Genomic DNA, 25,292 nt, shown 5'->3' with positions numbered 1-25,292 from the left:
GACGAGGATTCAATCAGCTGGTCATTCTCAGGTTAGGTCAATACTTTTACTTGTCTCAAGATTTAGTAAAGACAGCAAGACTTTTCATGGTGGAGGGGGGGAGTAAGGGGGACAGAGAAGAAAGTGGGAGAGAAGATAGGCTCAGAGATAATGTGGGTGGAGGCCCTCGTCTGGCAGAAGGAGGGCTGGGGGTGATGGGGTGATTGGGGGACAGAGGGGATCTTACAATCCTGGCTGGGGTCCTACAAGGCCCAGGACTCACCTAAAAGATTATTCTTCTGCATTTTATGGCATGTTTGCAAGACACCTGGTGGCCAACACATGACTTGGGATGTCAATTCCAACCCTTGTTCATGTAAGTTTTTAAAAGATCTGAATCAACACTTCCTGCAGAGTTCATGTTACATATAATCATACTCCGAATCCAGTGATAGCTTTCACCCCGCCAGGGGACACCTGGCAATGCCGAGAGACATTTCTGGTGGTCTGAACTTCAGGAGGAGAGGCGGATGCACGAGTGCAAGAGGGCCTAGAAGAGCTGCTCCACATTCAAGATCAGGAGGGGCGACCTCATCCAAGGTAAGGAGCAGCGGCTGCGCTTTGCTGGAGCAGCTGTGAAGAGATACCCCACGTCCAAGGTAAGAGAAACCCAGGTAAGACAGTAGGTGTTGCGAGAGGGCATCAGAGGGCACACACAATGAAACCATAATCACAGAAACGAGCCAATCTGATCACAGGACCACAGCCCTGTCTAACTCGATGAAACTAAGCCAGGCCGTGTAGGGCCACCCAAGACGGACGGGTCATGGTGGAGAGGTCTGAAGGAATGTGGTCCACTGGAGAAGGGAATGGCAAATCACTTCAGTATTCTTCCCTTGAGAACCCCATGAACAGAATGAAGAGGCAAAAAGATAGGATACTGAAAGAGGAACTCCCAGGTCGGTAGTTGCCCAATATGCTCCTGGAGATGAGTGGAGAAATAACTCCAGAAAGAATGAAGGGAAGGAGCCAAAGCAAAAACAATACCCAGTTGTGGATGTGACTGGTGATAGAAGCAAGGTCCGATGCTGTAAAGAGCAATATTGCATAGGAACCTGGAATGTTAGGTCCATGAATCAAGGCAAATTGAAAGTGGTCAAACAGGAGATGGCAAGAGTGAACGTTGACATTCTAGGAATCAGCGAACTAAAATGGACTGGAATGGGTGAATTTAACTCAGATGACCATTATATCTACTACTATGGGCAGGAATCCCTTAGAAGAAATGGAATAGCCATCATGGTCAACAAAAGAGTCCGAAATGCAGTACTTGGATGCAATCTCAAAAATGACAGAATGATCTCTGTTCGTTTCCAATGCAAACCATTCAATACCATAGTAATCCAAGCCTAAGCCCCAACCAGTAACACTGAAGAAGCAGAAGTTGAACGGTTCTATGAGGACCTATAAGATCTTTTAGAACTAACACCCAAAAAAGATGTCCTTTTCATTATAGGGGACTGGAATGCAAAAGTAGGAAGTCAAGAAACACCTGAAGTAATAGGCAAATTTGGCCTTGGAGTACAGAATGAAGCAGGGCAAAAGCTAATAGAGTTTGCCAAGAGAATGCACTGGTCATAGCAAACACCCTCTTCCAACAACACAAGAGAAGATTCTACACCTGGGCATCACCAGATGGTCCGATATCAGATTGATTATACTCTTTGTAGCCAAAGATGGAGAAGCTCGATACAGTCAACAAAAACAAGACCAAAAGCAGACTGTGGCTCAGATCATTAACTCCTTATTGCCAAATTCAGATTTAATTGAAGAAAGTAGGGAAAACCACTAGACCATTCAGGTATGAACTAAATCAAATCCCTTATGATTATACAGTGGAGGTGAGAAATAGATTTAAGGGACTAGATCTGATAGACAGAGTGCCTGATGAACTATAGACAGAGGTTCGTGACCTTGTACAGGAGACAGGGATCAAGACCATCCCCATGGAAATGAAATGCAAAAAAGCAAAATGGCTGTCTGAGGAGGTCTTACAAATAACTGTGAAAAGAAAAGAAGCGAAAAACAAAGAAGAAAAGGAAAGATATTCCCATTTGAATACAGAGTTCCAAAGAATAGCAAGGAGAGATAAGAAAGCCTTCCTCAGTGATCAATGCAAAGAAATACAGGAAAACAACAGAATGGGAAAGACTAGAGATCTCTTCCAGAAAATTAGAGATACCACGGGAACATTTCATGCAAAGATGGGCTCAATCAAGGACAGAAATGGTAGGGAAGCAGAAATGGTAACAGAGGCAGAAGATACGAAGAAGAGGTGGCAAGAATACACAGAAGAACTGTACAAAAAAGATCTTCATGACCCACATAATCATGATGGTGTGATCACTCACCTACAGCCAGACATCCTAGGATGCAAAGTCAAGTGAGCCTTAGGAAGCATCACTATGAACAAAGCTAGTGGAGGTGATGGGATTCCAGTTGAGCTATTTCAAATCCTAAAAGATGATGCTGTGAAAGTGCTGCACTCAATATGCCAGCAAATTTGGAAAACTCAGCAGTGGCCACAGGACTAGAAAAAGTCAATTTTCATTTCAATCCCAAAGAAAGGCAATGCCAAAGAATGCTCAAACTACTGCACAATTGCACTCATCTCACACTCAAGTGAAGTAATGCTCAAAATTCTGCAAGCTAGGCTTTAGCAATACATGAACTGTGAACTTCCAGATGTTCAAGGTGATTTTAGAAAAGGCAGAGGAACCAGAGATCAAATTGCCAACATCTGCTGGATCATCGAAAAAGCAAGAGAATTCCAGAAAAACATCAATTTCTGCTTTACTGACTATGCCAAAGCCTTTGACTGTGTGGATCACAATAAACTGTGGAAAATTCTGAAAGAGATGGGAATACCAGACCACCTGACCTGCCTCTTGAGAAACCTATATGCAGGTCAGGAAGCAACAGTTAGAACTGGACATGGAAAAACAGACTGGTTCCAAATAGGAAAAGGAATACGTCAAGGCTATACATTGTCACCCTGCTTATTTAACTTATATGCAGAGTACATCAGGAGAAACGCTGGACTGGAAGAAGCACAAGCTGAAATCAAGATTGCCAAGAGAAATATCAATAACCTCAGATATGCAGAGGATACCACCCTCATGGCAGAAAGTGAAGAGGAACTAAAGAGCCTCTTGATGAAAGTGAAAGAGGAGAGTGAAAAAGTTGGCTTAAAGCTCAGCATTCAGAAAACTAAGATCATGGCATCTGGTCCCATCACTTCATGGCAAATAGATGGGGAAACAGTGGAAACAGTGTCAGACTTTATTTTGGGGGGCTCCAAAATCACTGCAGATGGTGACTGCAGCCATGAAATTAAAAGACGCTTACTCCTTGGAAGAAAAGTTATGACCAACCTTGATAGCATATTAAAAAGCAGAGACATTACTTTGCCAACAAAGGTTCATCTAGTCAAGGCTATGGTTTTTCCAGTGGTCATGTATGGATGTGAGAGTTGGACTGTGAAGAAAGCTGAGCGCCAAAGAGTTGATGCCTTTGAACTGTGGTATTGGAGAAGACTCTTGAGAGTCCCTTGGACTGCATGGAGATCCATCCAACCAGTCCATCTTAAAGGAGATCAGTCCTGGGTGTTCGTTGGAAGGACTGATGCTGAAGCTGAAACTCCAATACTTTGGCCACCTCATGCGAAGAGTTGACTCATTGGAAAAGACCCTGATGCTTGGAGGGATTGGGGGCAGGAGGAGAAGGGGACGACAGAGGATGAGATGACTGGATGGCATCACCGACTCGATGGACATGAGTTTGGGTAAACTCCAGGAGTTGGTGCTGGATATTGAGGCCTGGCGTGCTGCGATTCATGGGGTCACAAAGAGTTGGACACGACTGAGTGACTGAACTGAACTGAACTGAAATTTCAGGAGTAGTACAGGCGTCCGTCTGGTCAAGGCTATGGTTTTTCCAGTGGTCCTGTATGGATGTGAGAGTTGGACTGCAAAGAAAGCTGAGTGCCGAAAAATTGATGCTTTTGAACTGTGGTGTTGGAGAAGACTGTTGAGAGTCCCTTGGGCTGCAAGGAGATCCAACCAGTCCATCCTAAAGGAGATCAGTCCTGGGTGTTCATTGGAAGGACTGATGCTGAAGCTGAAACTCCAATACTTTGGCCACTTCATGTGAAGAGTTGACTCACTGGAAAAGACCCTAATGCTGGGAGGGATTGGGGGCAGGAGGAGAAGGGGACGACAGAGGATGAGATGACTGGATGGCATCACCGACTCGATGGGCATGAGTTTGAGTAAACTCCGGGAGTTTGTGATGGACAGGGAGGCCTGGTGTGCTACGATTCATGGGGTCTCAAAGAGTCTGATACGACTAAGTGACTGAACTGAACTGAACAGGCGTCTCATGGGCCGGGACCAGGGATGCTGCTAAACATCCCCTTGAATGGGAAAACCTCCCCCAACAAAGAATGATCCAGCTCCAAAGTCCAACAGTGCAGCCCCTCCCTAATAGGAGGAGGCGGCAAAGACACTTCTCTTGCTTTGAAAAAAGGGCCACTGAGGATCTTCAGTAGCTTCCTGGGGCAAGAAGACACGGGAATGCCTTTCTGAAGGGAGGAAGAGGTATGTTCATATGTGGGGGCTGAGTAGTATCCTAAGTTGTGAGCTAATTTTTTAAAAAATAATTTTATTTATTTATTTTTGGCTGTGTTATTGCTACATGGGCTTTTCTCCAGTTGCCGCAAGGAGGATATTCTCTAGTTGCGATGCGTGGGCTTCTCCCTGAGGTGGCTTCTCTTCCCGCAGAGCATGGGGCTCTAAGGTGCAAGGGTTTCAACAGTTGCAGCACTCAGGCTCAAGAGCTGTGGTGTGGGGGCTTAGTTGCTCCGCAGCATGTGGGATTTTCCTGAATCAGGGATCGAATTTGCGTCTTCTGCATTCGCAGGCAGATTCTTTACCACTGAGCCACCAGGGAAGCCACCTAACCTTAAATTAACCCAACTGTAAAATCCTCTATTTCCCTGGCCTAGATTACAAAGTTAAATTTTTTAGAGGTTTATGAAAGTTTAACTTCTGAACCCCGAATTCTTCCACATACATAAAACTTCTTTGTGCCTCTGTAAAGAGATCACAAAATTGTCTTAAAATGGTAATGTTCTTGCCACAGTGATAAGCCTGGTGATCTTAAAGCTCTACCAGCTGGGAGCATATGTACTTCTCCAAAAGCATTATCTGCGTATAAAAACCCCTATCTCCCATGCAGCCAATCTGTCTTTCTAAGGGGAAATAGACATCGCCCATCTAGGAAATGGCCTATTTGCTTAGACTGGATTTCCAGTGAGTACAGACAACTTGACCATCACATCACATCTTCACAGTCACCAAACTAACTTGTTTAGGAAGAGTTGCCTGCCGAGGTCTAGAACACAGAATCGGCATTTGGTGAGAACACAAGTGAGCAGAGAAGGCTCCGCTGCTTGGTGTGGAGGGGCCATGTGGCCTTACGGAGCCCTCACCTGGCCCTCTGAAGGACCCTCAATGTCCTGAAGATTACCTACTGGTGCTCACAGCCCATTTCACCCATCAAGAAGCCTACAAAGGCTGTAAGAACTCCATCAACGTCCTCAAATACCCTCATCCAGTGGTTCTCCAAGTGTGGTTCCCAGACCAACATCAATGTCACCTGTAAATCTCTTAGAAATGCAAGTTCCCAAGCCCTGCTGCAGACCCGCATGGACAGAACCTCTGGGGGAGGGCCAGGAATCTGTTCTTCACCAGCCGTGCAGATAATAAGTCTTTGCTAGTGGTAAAGAACCTGCCTGCCAATGCAGGAGACACAAAAGATGCAGGTTCAATCCCTGGGTCAGGAAGATCCTCTGGAGGAGGGCATGGCAACCCACTCCAGTATTCTTGCCTGGAGAATCCCATGGACAGAGGAGCCTGGTGGGCTACAGTCCATGGGGTTGCACAGAGTTGGACTTAACATGCACAAATGCAGACAAGTCTGACATAGGCTAACATTTGGGAGCCACTACTCCAGTCACTGGGAAATGATTAACATGGAGAAAAGAAGAAAAAATTTTACAGTGAGTCCCTATGAAAGAAAAAGCTATACCATTTTACACCCTGACACCCAGTATCAGATAACGGGCAGATGTTAACATTCTGTTTTAACACATTTATGATTTATTCTTTACATTGATTTAGACTGCCTATAGTTGTGAACAGCATGGCTTCAGTACAATATAATCCCTGTGTTTTTGACAGGAGAGGTGCATATGTGCACTGGGTAGGGTTTCCATATTGACCAGTCAGTGAGCTCTGGGGGCTGGGCGTGGACCTACTGTAGAATGAAGCCACTTTACAGTTTTGGGTCAATTACACCAATTTTTTCTGTTCCTCAAATTGGTGTGTTTGATCCTTACTCTTGCTACTATGATACCTACCCTTCGGCATCTACTGGGACCTTTGAGCCTAGGTGACCAAGGCCTAGATCCTTCAATGCTATTAGTAAAGGGCGAGTACTCCTAAATATTGTAGGGAAAAGATAAGAATGGAACAGACAGGACACAGGGAGAAGGCTGTACCTGTAGGTCGTTTAATCTGTCTTTCCTGATAATCTTCAATTTCCTTTCTCTCTCATCTCATCCCTCTACCAGCCGCTCCATTTTTTTTTTTTTTCTCCCATGTAGTGGGTTGTGCTGAAGCAGGGCTGGAATTGGGAAAAACCTGAAGAACTGCACTGGGCAGGGATCTTCATGGCCTCTATGTCTTGAACAAAATTACCCTTTGGACAAACTTGAACCAATACACAACCTACATCTCCCATGGCCCTTTTGATGCAAAAATGGTTATTAAATGTCCCAAACAATGGCCAGGCCCATTGATCTTTAGCATCTTTCAAGCCACTTCTGGGTCCCAAAGGCCCTGACAACTAACAGTAGGCAAAGCCCACCATTCATTCCACCCATATTCCAAATCAAGGCAACTTCATCCCTCCTCTGGAGCTGATCCTCTCCTGACAGTGCATTGTGTGTTGGAAAGCAGTTGGAGAGTGTTGCTAAGCAATGGCCTCACCTTGAGGTCTCTGTGGACAATACCCATTCTATGGAGATAGTAGACCGCATCCAAGACCTGGCGGATCAGAGTGCTAGCGTCTTTCTCTGTGTAAAATCCTTTCTCCACTATCCGGTCAAACAGTTCTCCACCAGATACACTGTTAAAAAAAACAAAGAACAAATCAGTATAAGTTTATTTTTTTAAATGTTTTGTTTATTTTAAAAAATCTTTATCTCTTTGACTGTACTGGGTCTTAGTTGCAGCACACAGGATCTTCAATCTTGTGGCATGTGGGACCTGCTTCCCTGACCAGGAATCAAACCTGGGCCCCCTGCATTGGGAGCATGGAGTCTTAGCCACTGGACCACCATGGAAGTCCCAAAATCAGTATATGTTTAAAAAGACATGTTGAATTATTCAGGGAAAACTATCAATAAGACCTTTCAGTATGGTGAAAGACTCAAATTCTAATTCAAAAATAAATCTATTTCCAGATTTAAATGTTGCCTCCTTATTCCCCAGAAGTTATACCAGGGAAGTGTTTCTATGTCATGATGGTACAGATGGTCTAGAAGGAGAGAAAGTGAATAAAAATACACTAGGACCCATGGACTAGGCAGGCCTGAGAATCTCTCTTGGCCTTTGCTCATCCCGCTGGGACAACATTAAGTCAGAATAACCTTCCAGAATCATCAGTGACAGGAAGACAACACTGGGGAGGAGGCCTCCCTCACATGTGAGTGTAGCCTTAAAGATCTGCGAGGTGGGAGGGGGTGTTTGTGAGCAAAACAGCGAGCAGCCAACAGGATGGCCGGCTTCTTGACCCAGATCTGCTCTTAAGATGCTGAGAAGATGAAGACTCTGGGAACCTTTGGACCTCAGTCTTTTCATCTATGAAATAAGGGAGTTAATCTAGTCAATCTTTCCCTCAGATGCATCAGAACGTCAAAGTCACTTTTGAATTACAAAAAGGTAGAAGAACGACACTCCAGCATATTGTTTTAATTTGGTTTGGGGGAGAAAATATTCCATTTTAATCTGCTTTGAGTTTCAGATTGCATTAACCATTTTTTGGTATTTATCAAAAGGGGACCTAGGTCACCAAAGGTCAAAAGACCCTGGTGGACAACTTCCAGAGTCCCTTTCAGCTCTGATATTTGCTGCTCTGAGTTTCACAAAGTAACAGAACTGCAAAATCCTGAACAGAAACAATTCAACTAACACCTCTGCCTTCAAATTCTTAAGATTATAGGATTCTCAAATAAAAAGTGTTTTGTTAAAATAATTAAGCCATCTTGGAAATTAGCTTCAAGGGATTTATTAGCACTATTTTAATAAAAGAAAAACACATTTCCCAAAAATAAAATGAAAAAGATATATTTGAAATATCAAAATCAGGAAAGTTCCACAAACAACTTTTACATCTTTAAAAGACAGGCCCCAGCAGTAACACACACATACACCAACACAGGAAGCTATGATTCATTTTCTGCAAGTCAAGGCAATTAATGTTCAATAACTGAGCCACTGAAATGTTCTTTTTTAAAGAACTAATAAAACAAAATTGCAGCTATAAAAGGCCTGTGTATGAGTCTCTCCCATTACTTATAATCAGTCTGAGCCACATTGAGCTTGGATAATGTCTCATTTCCAAAGCAAACTGAGCAATCTAGATAAAGGAAGAAAGACACTCAGGAAAAATAAAAAAGCAATTCAAAGAGTGAAAGGAAACAGAAACAACAGGGGAGTAAGTACAGCTGGACAACTGTGCTGTCTAAATGATCCCTCCTTGGGTAAACCCAAACCCCAGGACATTCACATTCCATCTGAGCAACTCACATCAAGTTCTCACCACTCTTCCTTTTTTCTAGACTCTTCTTCCCAGTGAGTTTCAATGCAAAAACTCTGCAGAGTCCAAGAATGTATTACAGGAGATGCATTGCTGCCAGGGGTAAGGTAGACTTGGGTGCATTCACCTGGAGGCAATTCACTTCACCAGATCATTTACTCATCACTCATTCTACACGTACTGGGCGCCCACCAGGTGCCCGCCACCCTGTGCAGTTGGTGCCAATCAAGGCGTCATAAGCGGTGCAGGAGGAAAAGTCCTGCTTGACCGTGCCCCTCCTCACCCCCTACATCGGCTCACCTTCAGTGAGGGCGCTGAGCTAGTGTTCTACCACTGGGCTGCTACGCACTGCTCTGCAAGGCGCCTGAAGGCCTTAGGCAACAATGCTCCCCACCCCCACCCCCACCCTTAGCACCCCGTAACCTGTGATTTGCCAAATCTCTTCCCTCCCTCAAAACTGATCTTTCCTGCTTCCAAGTCTCTCAAAGTCCTCTTCTCTGCAATGGGATGTAAGGTATTAATAGCTATTGAATAATATTTTCTCTGTGATAGTTCAGCAATGCAGGGACTTTCCTAGTGGTCAGTGACTAAGATTTTGTACTCCCAGTGCAGGGGGTCCAGGTTCGATCCCTGGTCGGGGAACTAGATCCCACACGCCACAACTAAGAATTCATTCACATGCCATAACTAAAAGACTGTGTGTCCCAGCACAGATTCCATGTGCCACGACTAAGACCCAGTACAGCCAAATAAATAAATAAAATTAAAAAAACACGATTTGAAGCATCAGAATTGAAGTGTAAGATACTCCTGTGCTAGGTAGGGTCAGGGTCTCAATTTTCTGCCCATTTAATATTTCACTTCTTAAATTCCAAATTGCACTAGTGATTTATTTTTCTGAACAGTGCTCAGAAAGAACGTGGTTTCCTTAGAAACCAAGGAACAGGGGAAAAGTTTTAAAACTTGCCAATAAAAAATGTAACAATACTGATAAAAATACCTTAAAGTTCATAAGTTTTTATACTTTCCAAAAATCTCCTTCAGCATACATTTCAAAAAGGCCAGTCTGACAGACTGAATGTTCGAGCTCCCTCAATTCATAAGCTGAAGCTCTAAACGCCCACATGATGGTATCTGGGGGTGGGAACTTAGGGAGGTAATTAGATTTAGTTGAGGTCGTGAGAGTGCAGCCCTGAGTATGGAATCAGTGTGTTCATGAAAAGAATAAAGGACATCATAAAGACACCGTAAGACGGCGGCCATCTGTAAGCCAGGAACAGAGCCCTTCAGTTCAGTTCAATTTAGTCGCTCAGTCGTGTCCGACTCATTGCGACCCCGTGAATCGCAGCATGCCAGGCCTCCCTGTCCATCACCAGCTCCTGGAGTTTACTCATGGAATCAAACCAGCACCTTGGTCTTAGACATCCTAGACTTCAGGACCGTGAGAAATACATCTCTGTCCTTTAAGCTGCCCAGTCACTGGTATTCTGTTATGACAGACTGAGCTAAGACACCCAATCATTTTCAAAATCACTTGTGAACAACCAGAATCCCAGAATCACTGGTAAGGAAATAAATTTAGAATTATACTGAGGGGCATGTCTCATTTTCCGGCTGGCAGGAAGCACGAAGGTTGGGGTGGTCAGCTGCTGAGCTGACGGGTGGTTTTCTTGAGTCAATATTCTTCTGCAGCGAGCTTCCAATGTGTCTGGTTTAAAGGTCCTCATTAGAAATGGAGCTCCCCAAAGAAAACTTGCAAAGCACCAGAATGCAATTAGAAGGATGTGGTCAAGTGATTGGAGAAAAGGAGCAGGACCATAACAACAGGTCAATAAATAAAATTACTTAACGGCAGCCATGGGAGAGAGATTCAGCTTTAGAGGGATGTAAGTATACAAGAAAACTGGATACCAAAGACTAAAGGAAAAGGAGACAGGGGATATGATTTGAAAACTCTCTATCTTCTCAGATGAACTTAGACATTTATTTAGAACAACTTGTCTTTGGAGTGAACTTGGGTTTGCCCAGTCTCTGACCTCTGTGCCTATTATACTGCACTGCTATCACTATGTGAATCTTAAGTATGCAAATACTAATTAGCTGGATGTAATGATCTCAGTGGACTTCCCGGGAGGCTCAGTGGTAAAGAAACCTCCTGCCTGTAGGAGACATGGATTCAATTCCTGGGTCAGGAAGATCCCCTGGAGATGGAAAGGGCAACCCACTCTAGTATTCTTGCCTGGGAAATCCTATGAACAGAGGAGCCTGGTGGGCTCCACGGGGTCACAAAAGAAGCAGACGTGACCGAGCGACTAAACAACAATGATCTCATAATATTTACTAGCAAAATTTTAAGTAATGCAAATCTCTTCAAATTAAAAAATAGTCAAGAAACACAGTTTCAAAATTGCTGGATCAAGTAAGTAAACTGTAATTTTTGATCCTAGACCGTAACATAGTCTGTAATGTACTTATACATAACTTTGTCAGTATACCATGCATCCATTGTTAGTACTAGGCAAACTACCCTGCTTTTTACATGGCCTTGAACTTCTCCATCTGATTTTGGTAGATTGTTTTTGTTTAGTAGCTAAGTACCATGTCCAAGTCTTTTACAACCCCATGGACTATAGCTCTACCAGGCTCCTCTGTCCATGGGATTTTCCAGACAAGAATACTGGAGTGGGTTGCCATGGCCTCCTCCAGGGGATCCGCCTAATCTAGGGATTGAATCCAAGACTCCTGCATCTCCTGTTTAGCAGGCAGATTTTTCACCACTGAGCTACCTGGGAAGCCCCTGATTTTGGTAGATATTATCCCCTTATTTTAAGATTTACTGCTAATTACATAGTGTGTTATAAGTTATAACAATATCATCCACACATCCATTCAAAACTTATATTTGTGCTAATGGGGAAAAATTGGCTGCAAAATTCTATTACTCTAGAAGTTAGATTTAATAAAAGATGAAAAGGGCCAATGGAAACCAGAGTATGTCACAATATATGCCTCTTAGACATAAAATTATTTTGAGTTGAAGGCAACTTAGTTGCCTTGTGTAGGCTGCATATGTAAAGATTCAATAAAATGTGTCTGCTTTTTCCCTATTCATGTTTCATTGTGAGTTGCATCTTCAGATCTAGTCAGGGACCCTCAGAGGGTTGAAACAAACTTCTCCCTCCCCAACAAGGCCAAACAGTATAGCACTGTGCTATTAATATTAGAGACAGGAGTCTGAGAAGTATCAGCGCTGATACTGGCATGATAAAAAGCAGTGTTACAGCAGACATGCCCTGAAATTCACAAGACTGTCACATAATGAGGCAGTACCAGTATTAAAGACCCAGGTGACTTGGCTACAAGAGCCATGTGGCTTTAATGGGCCCCAGTGCAAGACTGGTTACAAATATGTGTTTTCTAAGAACCATTTCCTCTATTTATGTAGAATCCTAAGGGAAAGGCAGTCCTGAAACACGCAAGTTGTGATTGAGAGGCTGAAAACAAAACATTTTTCAACTGTGAAAGTCCAAGGCTCAGATGACAGAAATGCACATTCTTTTCACCCAGCCAGGAGAAAGAAAGGGACCATCAGTCCTCGCCTCAATCATGCCCCTAGGACTTGCCTCCTCCCACACAGGGCACCCACTATCACTTTGCCCAATCCTCGTGACTTCATCTGCCTTTGTGCCCCCACCCTCTGCTCCTGGGGGGCTCTCTCACCCTCTCCAGGAAGATTAAGGGTTTATTTCATGAAACCTCTGTCCTCAATCTTTCTCTCCTGCAGCAAATCCCACTTTAATAATAAAAATATCTTTATTCTCAGAATTTGGTTTCACAACATCTTCCCAGCCTCAATCTGTTCAGAAATTTCCAAAACACAAACACATGCCTCTCCATGGGACGGACCAGAGACATTTAACCCCTTGTATGCTGCTGAATTTTTATTCTGGCTCTTTTGCTCTCTAGGTATCAGGGTGTTGTGGACTGAATTGTGCCCCCCAATCCCAATTTTTTAATGTTGAAATCCTAACCACCCCAGTACACCTCAGAATGAGACTGTATTTGGAGAAGGGGCCTTTAAAGAGGTAATACAAGTTAAGTGAGGTAATACAGGTCTAGTGTGAAGAGACGCCAGGGGTGAACACAGAGGCTGGACCCTGTGAGGACATTGTGAGAAGACAGCCATCTGCATGCCAGGGAGAGAGGCTTTGAGAAGCCAAACCTGCCCACACTCTGATCTTGGACCTGAGTCTCCAGATTGGTTAGGAAGTAAGTTCCTGCTGCTTCAAGTCACCCAGTATGTGGTATTTTGTGGTGGCTAACTCCACAGCAGATGAATAAATTGAGCAACATAAAGGATAGTCCATATCCAGGTAGTGTATCTTTGAATGCATTATTGTTACTGTTGAGGCACTCAGTCGTGTCCAACTCTCAAGACCCCATGTACTGTAGCCCACCAGGCTCCTCTGTCCATGGGATTTCCCAGACAAGAACACTGGAGTGGGTTGCCATTTCCTTCTCCAGGAGCTCTTCCTAACCCAGAGATCAAACTCGCATCTCCTGCACTGGCAGGTGGATTCCTTACCAATCAGCCACCAGGGAAGCCCCTTTATGCGTATACCCTTCTTTATATTTTTTCAAGGTTTATTGGTAGAAAGCATTTTTGCTACTTTACTTATATTGTATGCTTTTTTAGTCACCTAATCAAATAAGTCTTGTATCACTTGATAAAACATGCTTTCCTGTTTCAAAGGGGAACATGGTCCAGTGTGTATAGAGGGGGTGACTAGGACAGACAGACAAGAGAGTTGGGACTGAGGGGTAAGGGTACTTTGGAAGATCACAGAAGGACTCCTAGAAGAGACCCCGGGGACAAGACAGGAAAAAGTGAATCGGAGCTGTCTTAAAGAAGGAGCAGCATTTAGTCACGTGGAGAAAAGCCCAGTGGGCAGGGAGAGTCCAGTCATTTGAATGATCATGAAAAGAGTTTTTGCTGAATTAATTTTCAGGGAAATAGAGTCAATGAAAGAAGTGTTAAGTGAGCGCCGTCTATAAGCCCAACACATGGCATGCAGTTTAGCCCATATTTGGGCAGCTACAAAGTAAGTTCAAGTTGACCATCAAGACCACTAGCAAATAATGACTTGCCAAATTGTGACCCAGGCTGGCTGACCACAGCACAACCCAGAGGGGAGAGATTTGTGGTTAGAGAAGGTTCCTGAAGGGGATGTCAGAACTTCCTCTGTGTCTCCAGAGTCTGGCACAGCACTCAGTGAAAAACGTCAGCTGATTCCTGAAGGAGGGTGTTAGGAGGAAGAGCTCAACAGGGAGCAAGAAGAGAGAGGTAGGAATGGACAAGATATGCAGAGAAGCCTGACTTACTGGGAAGATGTGACTGGTGAGGATGAGGTCAAATCATGAAGGATTCTGAAACCCAGGCAGTGAGACGGTATGGGCTGCACTGGATGGCACTTAATACTAAGCCGCTTGTGACCTAACGAACCCCCTTCTGAGAGAGATGCTACTGAGAGTGTGGCCATCTGTGCCTGCGGGCATGGGGGCAGGGACGTACTGGAAGGAGAGTCCTTTTGCAGGGTATGCACACGATCCTCCAATGTAGGTCTGTCCTCCCCATCCTGGAGGTCCACTTGCTTGTACAGTTCTGATCCTGCAGGCTTCCTATCGCCTTCAGATATGCTCACAAGAGCAAATGCAGTCCTCCAGCTCCAAGTCAGTCAGCTCTGCAGTGTGCACTGATTCTTTCATCCATCGAGCCAACAACTTTCATTGCTTTGGTGGGACCTCAGTGATTCCTTACAACCATCTCTCCCTATTTATCAACTATGACCATCCCCCCACCCGCCCTAGTTCCCATCCAGCCTCGAGGCTGGCCCGGAAAAGTGTGGTTAGAGCCAAAACGATGGGTAAGAAAGAAGTGGAAGTGTTTTTATTTTGAGTATGAAACCTGACTGCTGAGACTCTGATAAAGAAATTTTACTTTCGCATTACTCATAAGAAAAGGATGAAAAGATTTATTTAAAAAATTATCAGCATGCTCAAGATTAAAACAGCTGATCTCTTCTAACTCCAACACCTGTCCACATTCCAAAAAAAGATAAGTTAATTACAGATCATTTTTATGGGCCCAGCACGCTTCCACGGCGCCACTCTGCTAAAAAAAGTCATTTTTAGACTTTTGTATTCCAAGAGGGCAAAGCATGTCTTATCCATACTGAATCCCTAGTATCTACGACTTATGTTCCAGTGAGGGAGGAAGAAAAAGGAAATAAATGAACAGATAAACGTGAAACAGTGTTGTTGTTGTTTAGTTGCTAAGTCATGTCCAAATCTTTTGCAACCCTACAGACTGTAGCCTGCCAGGCTCTTCTGTTCACAGGACTTCCCAGGCAAGAATACTGGAGTGAAACATTAAGAGAGTTTGAAATGCTGTGGGGAGATGGAAACAAGCCTGAGATGAATATCTGGTGGAGCCACTTTGATGTGGGCTTCAAGATGGCCCCATTGCATGATAGGGAAGAGCCAGCCAAGTGATGACCAAGAAGAGTTTCCAGGCAAAGGGGTGAGCCTGTCCTAAGACTAGGATAGCCCAGTTTTAGGGCATTTGGTGGCCAAAGACAAAGTCATGGTGAACTAGAGTCTGGTGGGCACTGTAGCATGGTTGAGAAAGCTGAAGGCCTAAGTCATGTAGGGCCATGCATTATGTGTTGAATGTTTATGTCCCTCCCCCCTCCCCCCCAAATTCATATGCTGACCTAACCCCCAAAGAAATGGTATTAGGAGGTGGGGCCTTTAGGAAGTGATTGGGCCATGGGTGGAGCCGTCATGAATGGGATGAACACTCTCATCAGAGACTCCAGAGACCTAGCTAGCCCTACTTCCACTATATGAGGACACAAAGAGAAGTCGGGAGAACCCAGAAGAGAGCTCTCACAAGAATGTAGCCATGCTGGTGCTCTGACCTGGAACATCCATGCTCCAGAACCATGAGGAATAATTTTCTCTCGTTTCCAAGCCATTCAATCTATGGTACTTTGCTATGGCAGCCCAAATGGACAAAGATGCCATGTAAACTAAGGCTTAAAGAGAGTGGGTTTATTCTACATCAGATGAAGTATCACTGGAGGGTTTTCAACCAGGAGATAGGTTTTCAAAGACCAGTCTGGCTGCCTGTTGTGTGGACAATGGTTATAGCACAAGAGTGGAAGAAGGCAGATTGTTGGGGAGTCCCTGTAGTGATTCAGGTGACAGAGACTGCTGGCTCAGCTTGGGGGACGCTGGAGTCTGAGTACAAAGGCATGAGATATGTTTTAGGGACACAGTAGACAAGACTCACTGATAAAGTTGATATAAGGCATGCTGGAAGGAGAGGAATCAAGAATGTCTCCTGGGACTTCCCTGGTGGTCCAGTGGATAAGAATCCTCCTGCCAATGCAGGAGACATGGGTTTGATTGCTGGTCTGGGAAGATCCTACATGCCAAGGAGAAATCAAGCCCATGCAGCCCAACACCCAAGCCCACATGCTGTAACCGCTGACGCCCACAGGCCTAGAGCTCAGGCTGTCTGCAACAGAAGCCACTGCAATGAGAAGCCCGTGCACAGCAATGAAGAGGAGCCCCTGCTCGCCACAGCTAGATAAAGACCGCACTCAGCAATTAAGACTGAGTGATAATAAATCAACTAATAAACTCCGTAAGTTCCAGCATTTACTCCGTAAACCCAATGCAGCCAAAGTAAATAAAATAAAATAAAAAAGGATGTCTCTTAGATTTTTGACTTGAGGAACAACTAGATTATTTGAAAAGGGGGTCCCCGGTGAAAGAACAAGTTTGAAGGGGCTAAAAACAACTAGGTCAGCACTGACCACCAGAACTTCCTGCCGTGATGGACATGCTCCTTATCTGCCTGCTGATGTGGTGACCACGACTCACAGGGAGCTACTGTGCATTTGAAACGAGGCTCGTGGCACTGGAAAACTGACTTTTAAATCTTACTGAATTTTAATTAATGTAAACAGCTCCATGGTACTACCATATTTGACTGCATAGATCTGGAGCCTTGGGTAGCATAAGGAAGTCTGAGATACCGATAGGATGGATGGAGAGGTCAAGCAGGTAGCCATGGATATGAGACTGAAGTTTGGGGCAAGATCAGGGCTGGAATTCAAAACTAGCAAGTCATCAGCATGCAAATGGTCTTCAAAGCCAAGAGGGTAGACCTGATCCACTGGGAGAGTGCAGCTGGATAAGAGAAAGGCGGCTGAGTGCTGGGAATGCCAACGCTCAGACAAAGACAAGCCAACAAAGGACCAGACAGAGGTAGGAAGCAAAGGAGGAGTATGAGGCCATGGAAGTCAAGGAGGAGGTCTGGTCAACCCTGACAGATGCTGCTGAGAGATCAGAGAAGATGAGGACAGGAAAATGTCTATGTGTTTAAGCAGATGAAGGTCAGGGCTGGAGCAGAGAACCAGGAGTCAGCGGTATGTGAAATGGCTTCTCGACCTTGGGACTGGAGATCCCTGAGTACACAGAGAAGAGACAGGTACCTAGGACTGGCCTCTCTGAGCCTCATTTTCTCAACTACACAAGGGGGAATTATACTTGCTTTAAAAATTAAGTGAGCCAATGAAAGGAAAATCCCTAGGCAGACTCCCAGCGTGCCTTAGTGTTTTATAAATGTTGGTTCCCTTCTGCCTTTTCTGCAGGGTATGGAGGGGAAGTGGAGCAGGAGCTGACTGATAAGGGATCAATATAGAGGGAGTTGTTATAAAGAGGGAGTTGCAAAGAAAGGAGCTTGACATAAGAGCTTCTGGTTCTACCAGCATAAGGGTCCCCTGCTCTCCTCTCTGCTCTGTGTAAACAGGCTGGGCTTTTTGAAGATATTCATGCACTTGATTACGACGGAAACTTGTGACAATGTCAGCTTTCTTATGTAATCTCACAATTTTGTATTGTGACTCCTGTATTAATTACATGTATTCCTGTAACTTTACATAATGAGGACTCGCAATGTGAGGGTTGAACGTTACTGACTTCTGATGGTGCATTTTCTGAGATGTTCTAGGTTAATGAGAAGCTAACTGATGGGCCAGAGTTCCAAGCAGTGACCTTGTGGTAGAACATACATGCACGGGCTTTATATTAACAGATGTTCTTGAATACATTAACTATAATTTTTGGAAAAAAAATCTGTAATGAAATGTTTGTTACATACCGGCCTTCCCACTGTTAGTTCCAATGAGGACAATTTCACTTGGCAACAATTATTATTTTTCTTTTGCAGTTTTTGAGTATGAACATAATTTTGCATTTCTCGAGTAGATAACAACTGGAGGAGATTGGAGACAGCTTTGGAACAGGTCTGGAGCATGGCTTGGTTACAGTCAGTCCGTAAAATCACCAACTCCCACGTGGGGAACTGCCAGTTGGCTGTCAGCACATCTCTGCCTATCTTGCGTGAGCTTGTTCAAAACTAACTGAGAACAATTATGCAACTTCATACATGCTCAGAGGTTCAGAATCTGAAGGAAAACTTGATGCAGCCCCAATTTTATGACAAATCTAAAAAATGCATTTTAATGCTTTTGTTTGTTCAGCTTTAATTTATTATGTGTATTTATATTCATTCTAGTGTTTCTCAGCTAATCTCTATTGAAAATCTTACAGCAGGTGTGTGCGACAGCACACGCAGGGAGGTAATATGAGAAAGGTCTTACAACGCCTTCAGAAAAGCTAGACCAAAGTAAAAACTGTCTACCTATCATTCAGACTTAAATCTGTGGAGTTCAACTTCACTTTTTATCATCAAGAAATGTGCAAGATTACAGCTGCCCAATGTGGCCCTGTCTCTGGGCCACCTTTTTAACTGTTGAACCGCACACATTTTTTATCTTCTTAATTATCAATCATCATTTAGATCCAAGCTTGGACATCATGACTTCAGAAAAGGCTTTCCTGACCCCCAGACCACATTAGGTCCTCCCATCCCCCTGCCCTATAACACTCTCTCTTAGCATCTATATTTCTGTCCGCCACTCATCGTAGAATTAAACGTTGAAATATGTCAAATGCTGACCCTCCTACACCATTCCTGCCTATTCTAGACTTAGAACTCCACGAAGGCATGGATATCATCAGCCTCTTTGCTGACACTGTTTTACCCAGGACCAGGCACAGACAGAAAGCTAACTCAATAGATGTTAAGTAAAGAAAGATTTTGCACACAGGCAAACAAAACAAAACAGTGAGTGGGATCTGGGTGTAGCTGGGCATGATGTATATAAGCAGTCATGCAAATCCTCAAAGCAAACACCATGAAGGGTACAAAAGAAGTGTTCTGAAGCCCACCTCATCCATCCATCCATCCATTCTCAGTTCTCCCAGTCACCTCAACTTGCTTCTGGTTTGCATCTTACACCTCTGTCTCTCCAATATTATCGCCCCTTGACATCTTAATGCTCTATTTTGCTTTATTGCCTGGAAGAGGCACCCCAATGAACAATGTTCTAGAACCCCCGACTCACCCAGTGAATGGTTCTCCTGCCTGGTCGGTCCTGGCTTTGTCTACGAACCCTGAGCAGACAAGACTCGGTAAATTCCTCTTAATAGAAGATTAAACCTAAAAGCATCTAAATAAGAGGACCTTTCAGCATATTTGTATAACTATCCATTTTAAAATCATGTCAAAAATCCATTTAGGATAATCTGCTAACGGGTGAGTCATGAGTGATACAGAGCAGTGTGTGGGAACAGAGTGACCCAGGGTGTGAGTGCCTGGCTGGCAATGACACGGCCCAAATGTGTCTCCAGGACTGAGATGGGGCAGAGCAGAACACACCAAAGCCATGTGTAGAATGAAAGCAGCTAAGCCATCATAGTTGCCCTTGTAATTGCATAAGCATAAATTATATGCTGAAATGGCTTCTTCAGTTCATTTGCTCTTTAAGAATGAAGATAATGAAACAGACATTTTACTTAAATATACACTGCTGCTGTTTCTCACTCAGCCTAAATTCATTCAAGTCTGGTAATATAACAAACTCACAAATTCCACTCACAAACTCATACACGTCCCATGTGTTCTAGTCCATTACTGGGCAAAAAATCCCTGGTGATAGATTTCCACTTTTCTAGCACCCATACATTTACCTTCCACATGTAGCACAGAGTGAAGTAAGATGCAAAATGGCACTGAACGTGATCCCTGCAAGATATTCAAAGACACCATTTAACAACCTACAAAACCTCATTACGGTTGTGTTAAGGACAAGCCTTAATACAACAACAAAGAAAGATTTTCTCCAAAGACTGACACCACTAACCCCCTGGAATGAAGAGCAGCTTGTGAAAACCACCCTGAGATTTGGAGATAATTTAGAATCACTACCTCCGAGGCACCATGCCTGAAATATAGGAGTTGTCTTTAAACAAAGATTGATGGTCCAAGTGTGAATAACTGGTAAGACCTAACATTCATGCTTTCACACAAGAAACCATCTCTCCATAAAAACAAATTATTAGAATAAGAGTATGAGTACAAAGTTCATTATGTGGTGGAAATATTCTGTAATCACATAGTGGTGATGGTTGCAAAAGCTTGTGCGTATACTAAAACCCCAGTGAACTGCATTCCTTACAAGGGTGAATTTATGGTTTATGAATTATATCTCACTTATTCTTAAAAATGCTTTTCTTTTTTTAGACCCATTGTTTTATCAATAGGATGACAAATGTGCACAAGGCATGTATACCAACCCTGGAAAGAGCATAGTTTTTTGCCTTGACCATTTCAGTTCAGTCCCTCGTGTCCGACTCTTTGTGACCCCATGGGATGCAGCACATCAGGCTTCCCTGTCAATTTTTCCCAGCATCAAGGTCTTTACCAGTTAGTCAGTTCTTCACATCAGGTGGCCAAAGTACTGGAGCTTCAGCTTCAGCATCAGTCCTTCCAAAGAATATTCAGGACTGATTTCCTTTAGAATGGACTGGTTGGATCTCCTTGCAGTTCAAGGGACTCTCAAGCATCTTCTCCAACACCACAGTTCAAAAGCATCAATTCTTCTGGGCTCAGCTTTCTTTATAGTCCAACTCTCATATCCATACATGACTACTGTAAAAACCATTGCTTTGACTAGACAGACCTTTGTCAGCCAAGTAATGTTTCTGCTTTTCAATATGCAGTCTAGGTTGGCCATAGCTTTCCTTCCAAGGAGCAAACGTCTTTTAATTTCATGGCTGTAGTCACCATCTGCAGTGATTTTGAAGCCCCCCAAAAATAAAGTCTCTCACTGTTTCCATTGTTTCCCCATCTATTTGCTATGAAGTGAAGGGACCAGGTGCCATGATCTTATTTTTTTGGATGCTGAGTTTTAAGCCAGGTTTTTCAGTCTCCTCTTTCACTTTCATCAAGAGGCTCTTTAGATCTTCTTCACTTTCTACCATAAGTGTGGTGTCATCTGCATATCTGAGTTTATTGATATTTCTTCTGGAAATCTGGATTCCAGCTTGTGCTTCATCCAGCTTAGCATTTCACATGATGTACTCTACATATAAGTTAAATAAGCAAGGTGACAAGCTTGACATAATCCTTTCTCAATTTGGAACCAGTCTGTTGTTCCACGTCCGATTCTAACTGTTGCTTCTTAACCTGCATACAGGTTTCTCAGGAGGCAGGTCAGGTGGTCTGGTATTCCCATCTCTTGAAGGATTTTCCACAGTTTGCTGTGATCCACAGAGTCAAAGGCTTTGGCATAGTCAGTAAAGCAACAGAGGTTGATGTTTTTCTAGAACTCTCTTGCTTTTTCGATGATCCACAGGATGTTGGCAATTTGATCTCTGGTTCCTCTGCCTTTTCTAAATCCAGCGTGAACATGTATGTGGAAGTTCTCAATTCATGTACTGTTGAAGCCTAGCTTGGAGAATTTTGAGCATTACTTTGCTAGTGTGTGAGATGAGTGCAATTGTGCAGTAGTTTGAGCATTCTTTGGCATTGCCTTTCTTTGGGATTGGAATGAAAACGGACATTTCCCAGTCCTGTGGCCACTGCTGACTTTTCCAAATTTGCTGGCATACTGAGTGTAGCACTTTCACAGAATCATCTTTTAGGATTTGGAATAGCTCAGCTGGAATTCCATCACCTCCACTAGCTTTATTTATAGTGATGTTTCCTACATCTCTCCAGGTCACCTATCATGTGACCTGAAATGGCACCTCACTCACTCACAGGAATGTGTCTTTTATAAATTCCTATCAATAAATCTCTTCAGTTAAGAATTTAATTGCATTAAAACGTCACTAAAGTGATCTGCTTCAAAATATACCAGGAGTCATTTTCAAAAGGAATATGCCAATTAGGGTAATAAAAATGTTCTAAAAGTGGATTAGAGTGATGGTTGTATAACTTGGTAAATTTACTAAAAATCACTGATTTGAGTGAACTTAATGGTACATAATTATACTTCAATGAAGCTGTAAAACAAAACAAAACAAAAAAACCCAGGTGGGCAGAAGTGGGAGAAGTGAGTGGAAGTAGAGGGCAAGCAAGTTGTCCCTTACGCTAACAACGGAGGAGGCTGGGTGATGGCTAAATGCAGTGGCTACTGCTGGTGTCAGAGCGTTCCACATGGTTCCGTGGTAAAGAATCCACCTGCCAATGCAGGAGATCCAGGAGACTCAGGTTTGATCCCTGGGTCAGGAAGATCCCCTGGACAAGGGAATGGCAACCCACTCCAGTATTCTTACCTGGGAAATCCCATGGACAGAGGAGCCTGGCGGCCTACAGTCCTCAGGGTCGCAAAGAGTCGGACAGGACTGAGCACACACACATGCGCTGCTGGTGTTGCCTAGCGTGCCCCTTTCAGGCCACCCTGGTCCACAGTCTTAGAACTGGCTGAGGACTTCGTTGAAATTGCCTTTAACTCACCTCTCCTCTCTGACCTGTCTGCTTCTTTCACTCCTGACAGATGCTGATCCCAATAGCTCTTCTCAGAAAATCAGCTGCACCCAAATTTCTGCACCAGAACCTGTTTCCAGGGAACCAGACCTAAGACAGAGGCCTATTAAACATTCTCTCTACATTTTTAAGTGTCTAAAATTTTTAATAACAAGAAGTGATAAACAAAGGTTACACACCTAAAAGTTTCTGAAACTGAAGTGCCACAAACTCTAGAAAAACTATACGGGATTTTTCACAGACATTGTGGCCAATACTAAATCTGTCATTCTATGAACTCCAAGTCATAGACATCTGTCACCTCACTATCCGTCTTCCAGGCTCTTTCATAAAGGATGGTGAGATGCATTGACCCATCTGTTCAGATGGATTTGCTGAACTCAGAAGGTCTCTTCTTACCCTGTCTGCAATAGCATCAAGAGTATGTGTTCTCTGCCAAACACGAAGAAAGGAAAATGAGAAAATCTGAGCGTAATGAGATCCTCAAGAAAGGCAAAGAGATGCAGGAAAGTCTCGAATTTAAGAGTCCATTTCTTCCCCTACATTTAATTTAATTGCACTTTCTGCTAGAAAGCCTGCAGGCAAAGGGATAATAAGATTTTGGTGATTAAATTATTTAAAGTCTCTGATATGATAGCATTTTAGAGAGCGTTCCACATATTTTGTCTATCAAAAGGATGATCCGGAAAATCCCCTTTCCTTAGGGAATCCAGGAGTCACCAATTATCTGAAATTGCTTTGCTTAAAAAAATCCCAATTATTTGAATTGGGATTGCTTGTTGTCTTACTGTTATTAACTCCCACTGGCCCATTACATGAATGCTGGCACTATACTAAAAGTCCTCGAACAAAGAGATGCCAATTACAGATTTTGTCATGTATAGTTAAGTCCAAATAATACTTAGCAGTACGGAGTGTACTGTCCAATGCAAAAGACAGATCTCTCCCAAGAAGGCAATGCCACCTAAGTTCTTGCAATTTGCTCCAGAACTGCCTCAGTTTACCTATTTGCTCCTTGTTCAGTGTCTCATCTCCTCCAGATGTAAGCCTGTCTTCATCAATCCATCCTGTCTACTTCTGGTTCCATCTTCTGCTTCCGATCTTGGTACAGACGTCAATGGATCGCTCACTTAAAAACACAAAGTCCTCTTCCCATGTGCATTTTCCACACAGACTGGTCCCTGGGCATCCTGACCTACAACTCCAAACTAGGGGTGCAGAGGGTGCGGCCCCAAAGGAGAAGAGGCGGATCTGGGGCATAGGCAGGGAAATGCACAGGGAGAAATCAAGAAAATTAGACCCCAAAGTATGTGATGAAATAAAAAACCGCACTGCTCTATTGCCATGCTATTATATAATATTTTTACAAGTTAGGAAAAATATTTGGCATAAATAATACCACTTTTCAACTCTTAACTGCTGTCAATCTTTATTTTTAAAAAATATTTCTGTAATCAAAATGGCAATATGAGTTTCCTACTATCTTACCCCCAAGGAACTCCCAACCACTTCCCCAAAGCCCAGGGGTGCAGAGGAGATGTTCCAGGACATCACTGAAGCAAAATAAAATCTGAGGTTGCACCCACTGAAAGAGGTGAGAGGAACAGTTTCAATTTACCCATGTCAATCTCCCCAAGACTCTAGCTCAGGGCTAAGAGGACTTCTCAGTCTGTGACTCCTCTCGGGGGATGAAGTGAGTCCTTGGCTTCCCCAGCCATGCAGAACACTGTCAGAGACCCGTTTCCATAACAGAGGACAAAAGAAGGGGAGAAGGAGACAAGAAAAGTGAGAGCATGGGCCCCCATGGGGGGAACTCATGGGTCACTTGGAGCACTAGAAGCTCCACAGAAGCCCTGTCATTTGGCACCATGGTTGAAATCTCGGGATGAAAAGAGGGCACGTTTGAGGACTTGCTACGGATCTGGCTCTCCATACCAGCTCCCTCTGGCAGCAGAGCCTTCCAGCCAGTGCCAAATCCAGACAAAAGGAGCCCACAGCACTCACTGGCTCAGAGCGTCTTTAAAATTCCTCAACATGCCTACAGTGGAATTTCAATCAAAGTCAGCTTATCCTTCTTTTTCTTGCAATCTGAGCATGCTGCCAGCTATCTCTCAATCCTACAGCAATAGAATACTAGGGGGTTGGGTATGAGGAATGCAGGGTGTTGTTTTTTTTTAATAGACTTTCTTCTAGAGCACTTTTAGATTCACAGCAAAATTGAGGGGAAGGGACAGAGATTTCCACTTACCCCACCCTCACATAAGCACAGACTCCCTCATTATCAACACTCCGCATTATTTGTTATAACTGATGAACTTACACCAACACATCACCATCACCCAAAATCCACAGTTTATAGCAGGGTTGACTCATGATGTTGTACATTCTGTGTTTGGACAAA

At 43.7% G+C, this 25,292-nt stretch overlaps 1 protein-coding gene across 2 annotated transcripts in view; it reads right to left on the bottom strand.

Moving 5' to 3' along the window:
- The window catches only part of CAMK1D (calcium/calmodulin dependent protein kinase ID), a 381,871-nt gene that overhangs the window by 53,097 nt on the left and 303,482 nt on the right, over nucleotides 1–25,292 (bottom strand). For both annotated transcript variants that reach the window (XM_065920998.1, XM_065920997.1), the window contains exon 4: nucleotides 7,092–7,230. In XM_065920998.1, the coding sequence (XP_065777070.1) occupies nucleotides 7,092–7,230 (139 nt within the window). The remainder of the gene's footprint in view (nucleotides 1–7,091; nucleotides 7,231–25,292) is intronic.

This window comes from Muntiacus reevesi, chromosome 2, assembly GCF_963930625.1.
Source record: "Muntiacus reevesi chromosome 2, mMunRee1.1, whole genome shotgun sequence".
Taxonomy (NCBI): Eukaryota; Metazoa; Chordata; class Mammalia; order Artiodactyla; family Cervidae; genus Muntiacus; species Muntiacus reevesi.
This window is presented reverse-complemented; position numbering and strand designations above follow the sequence as displayed.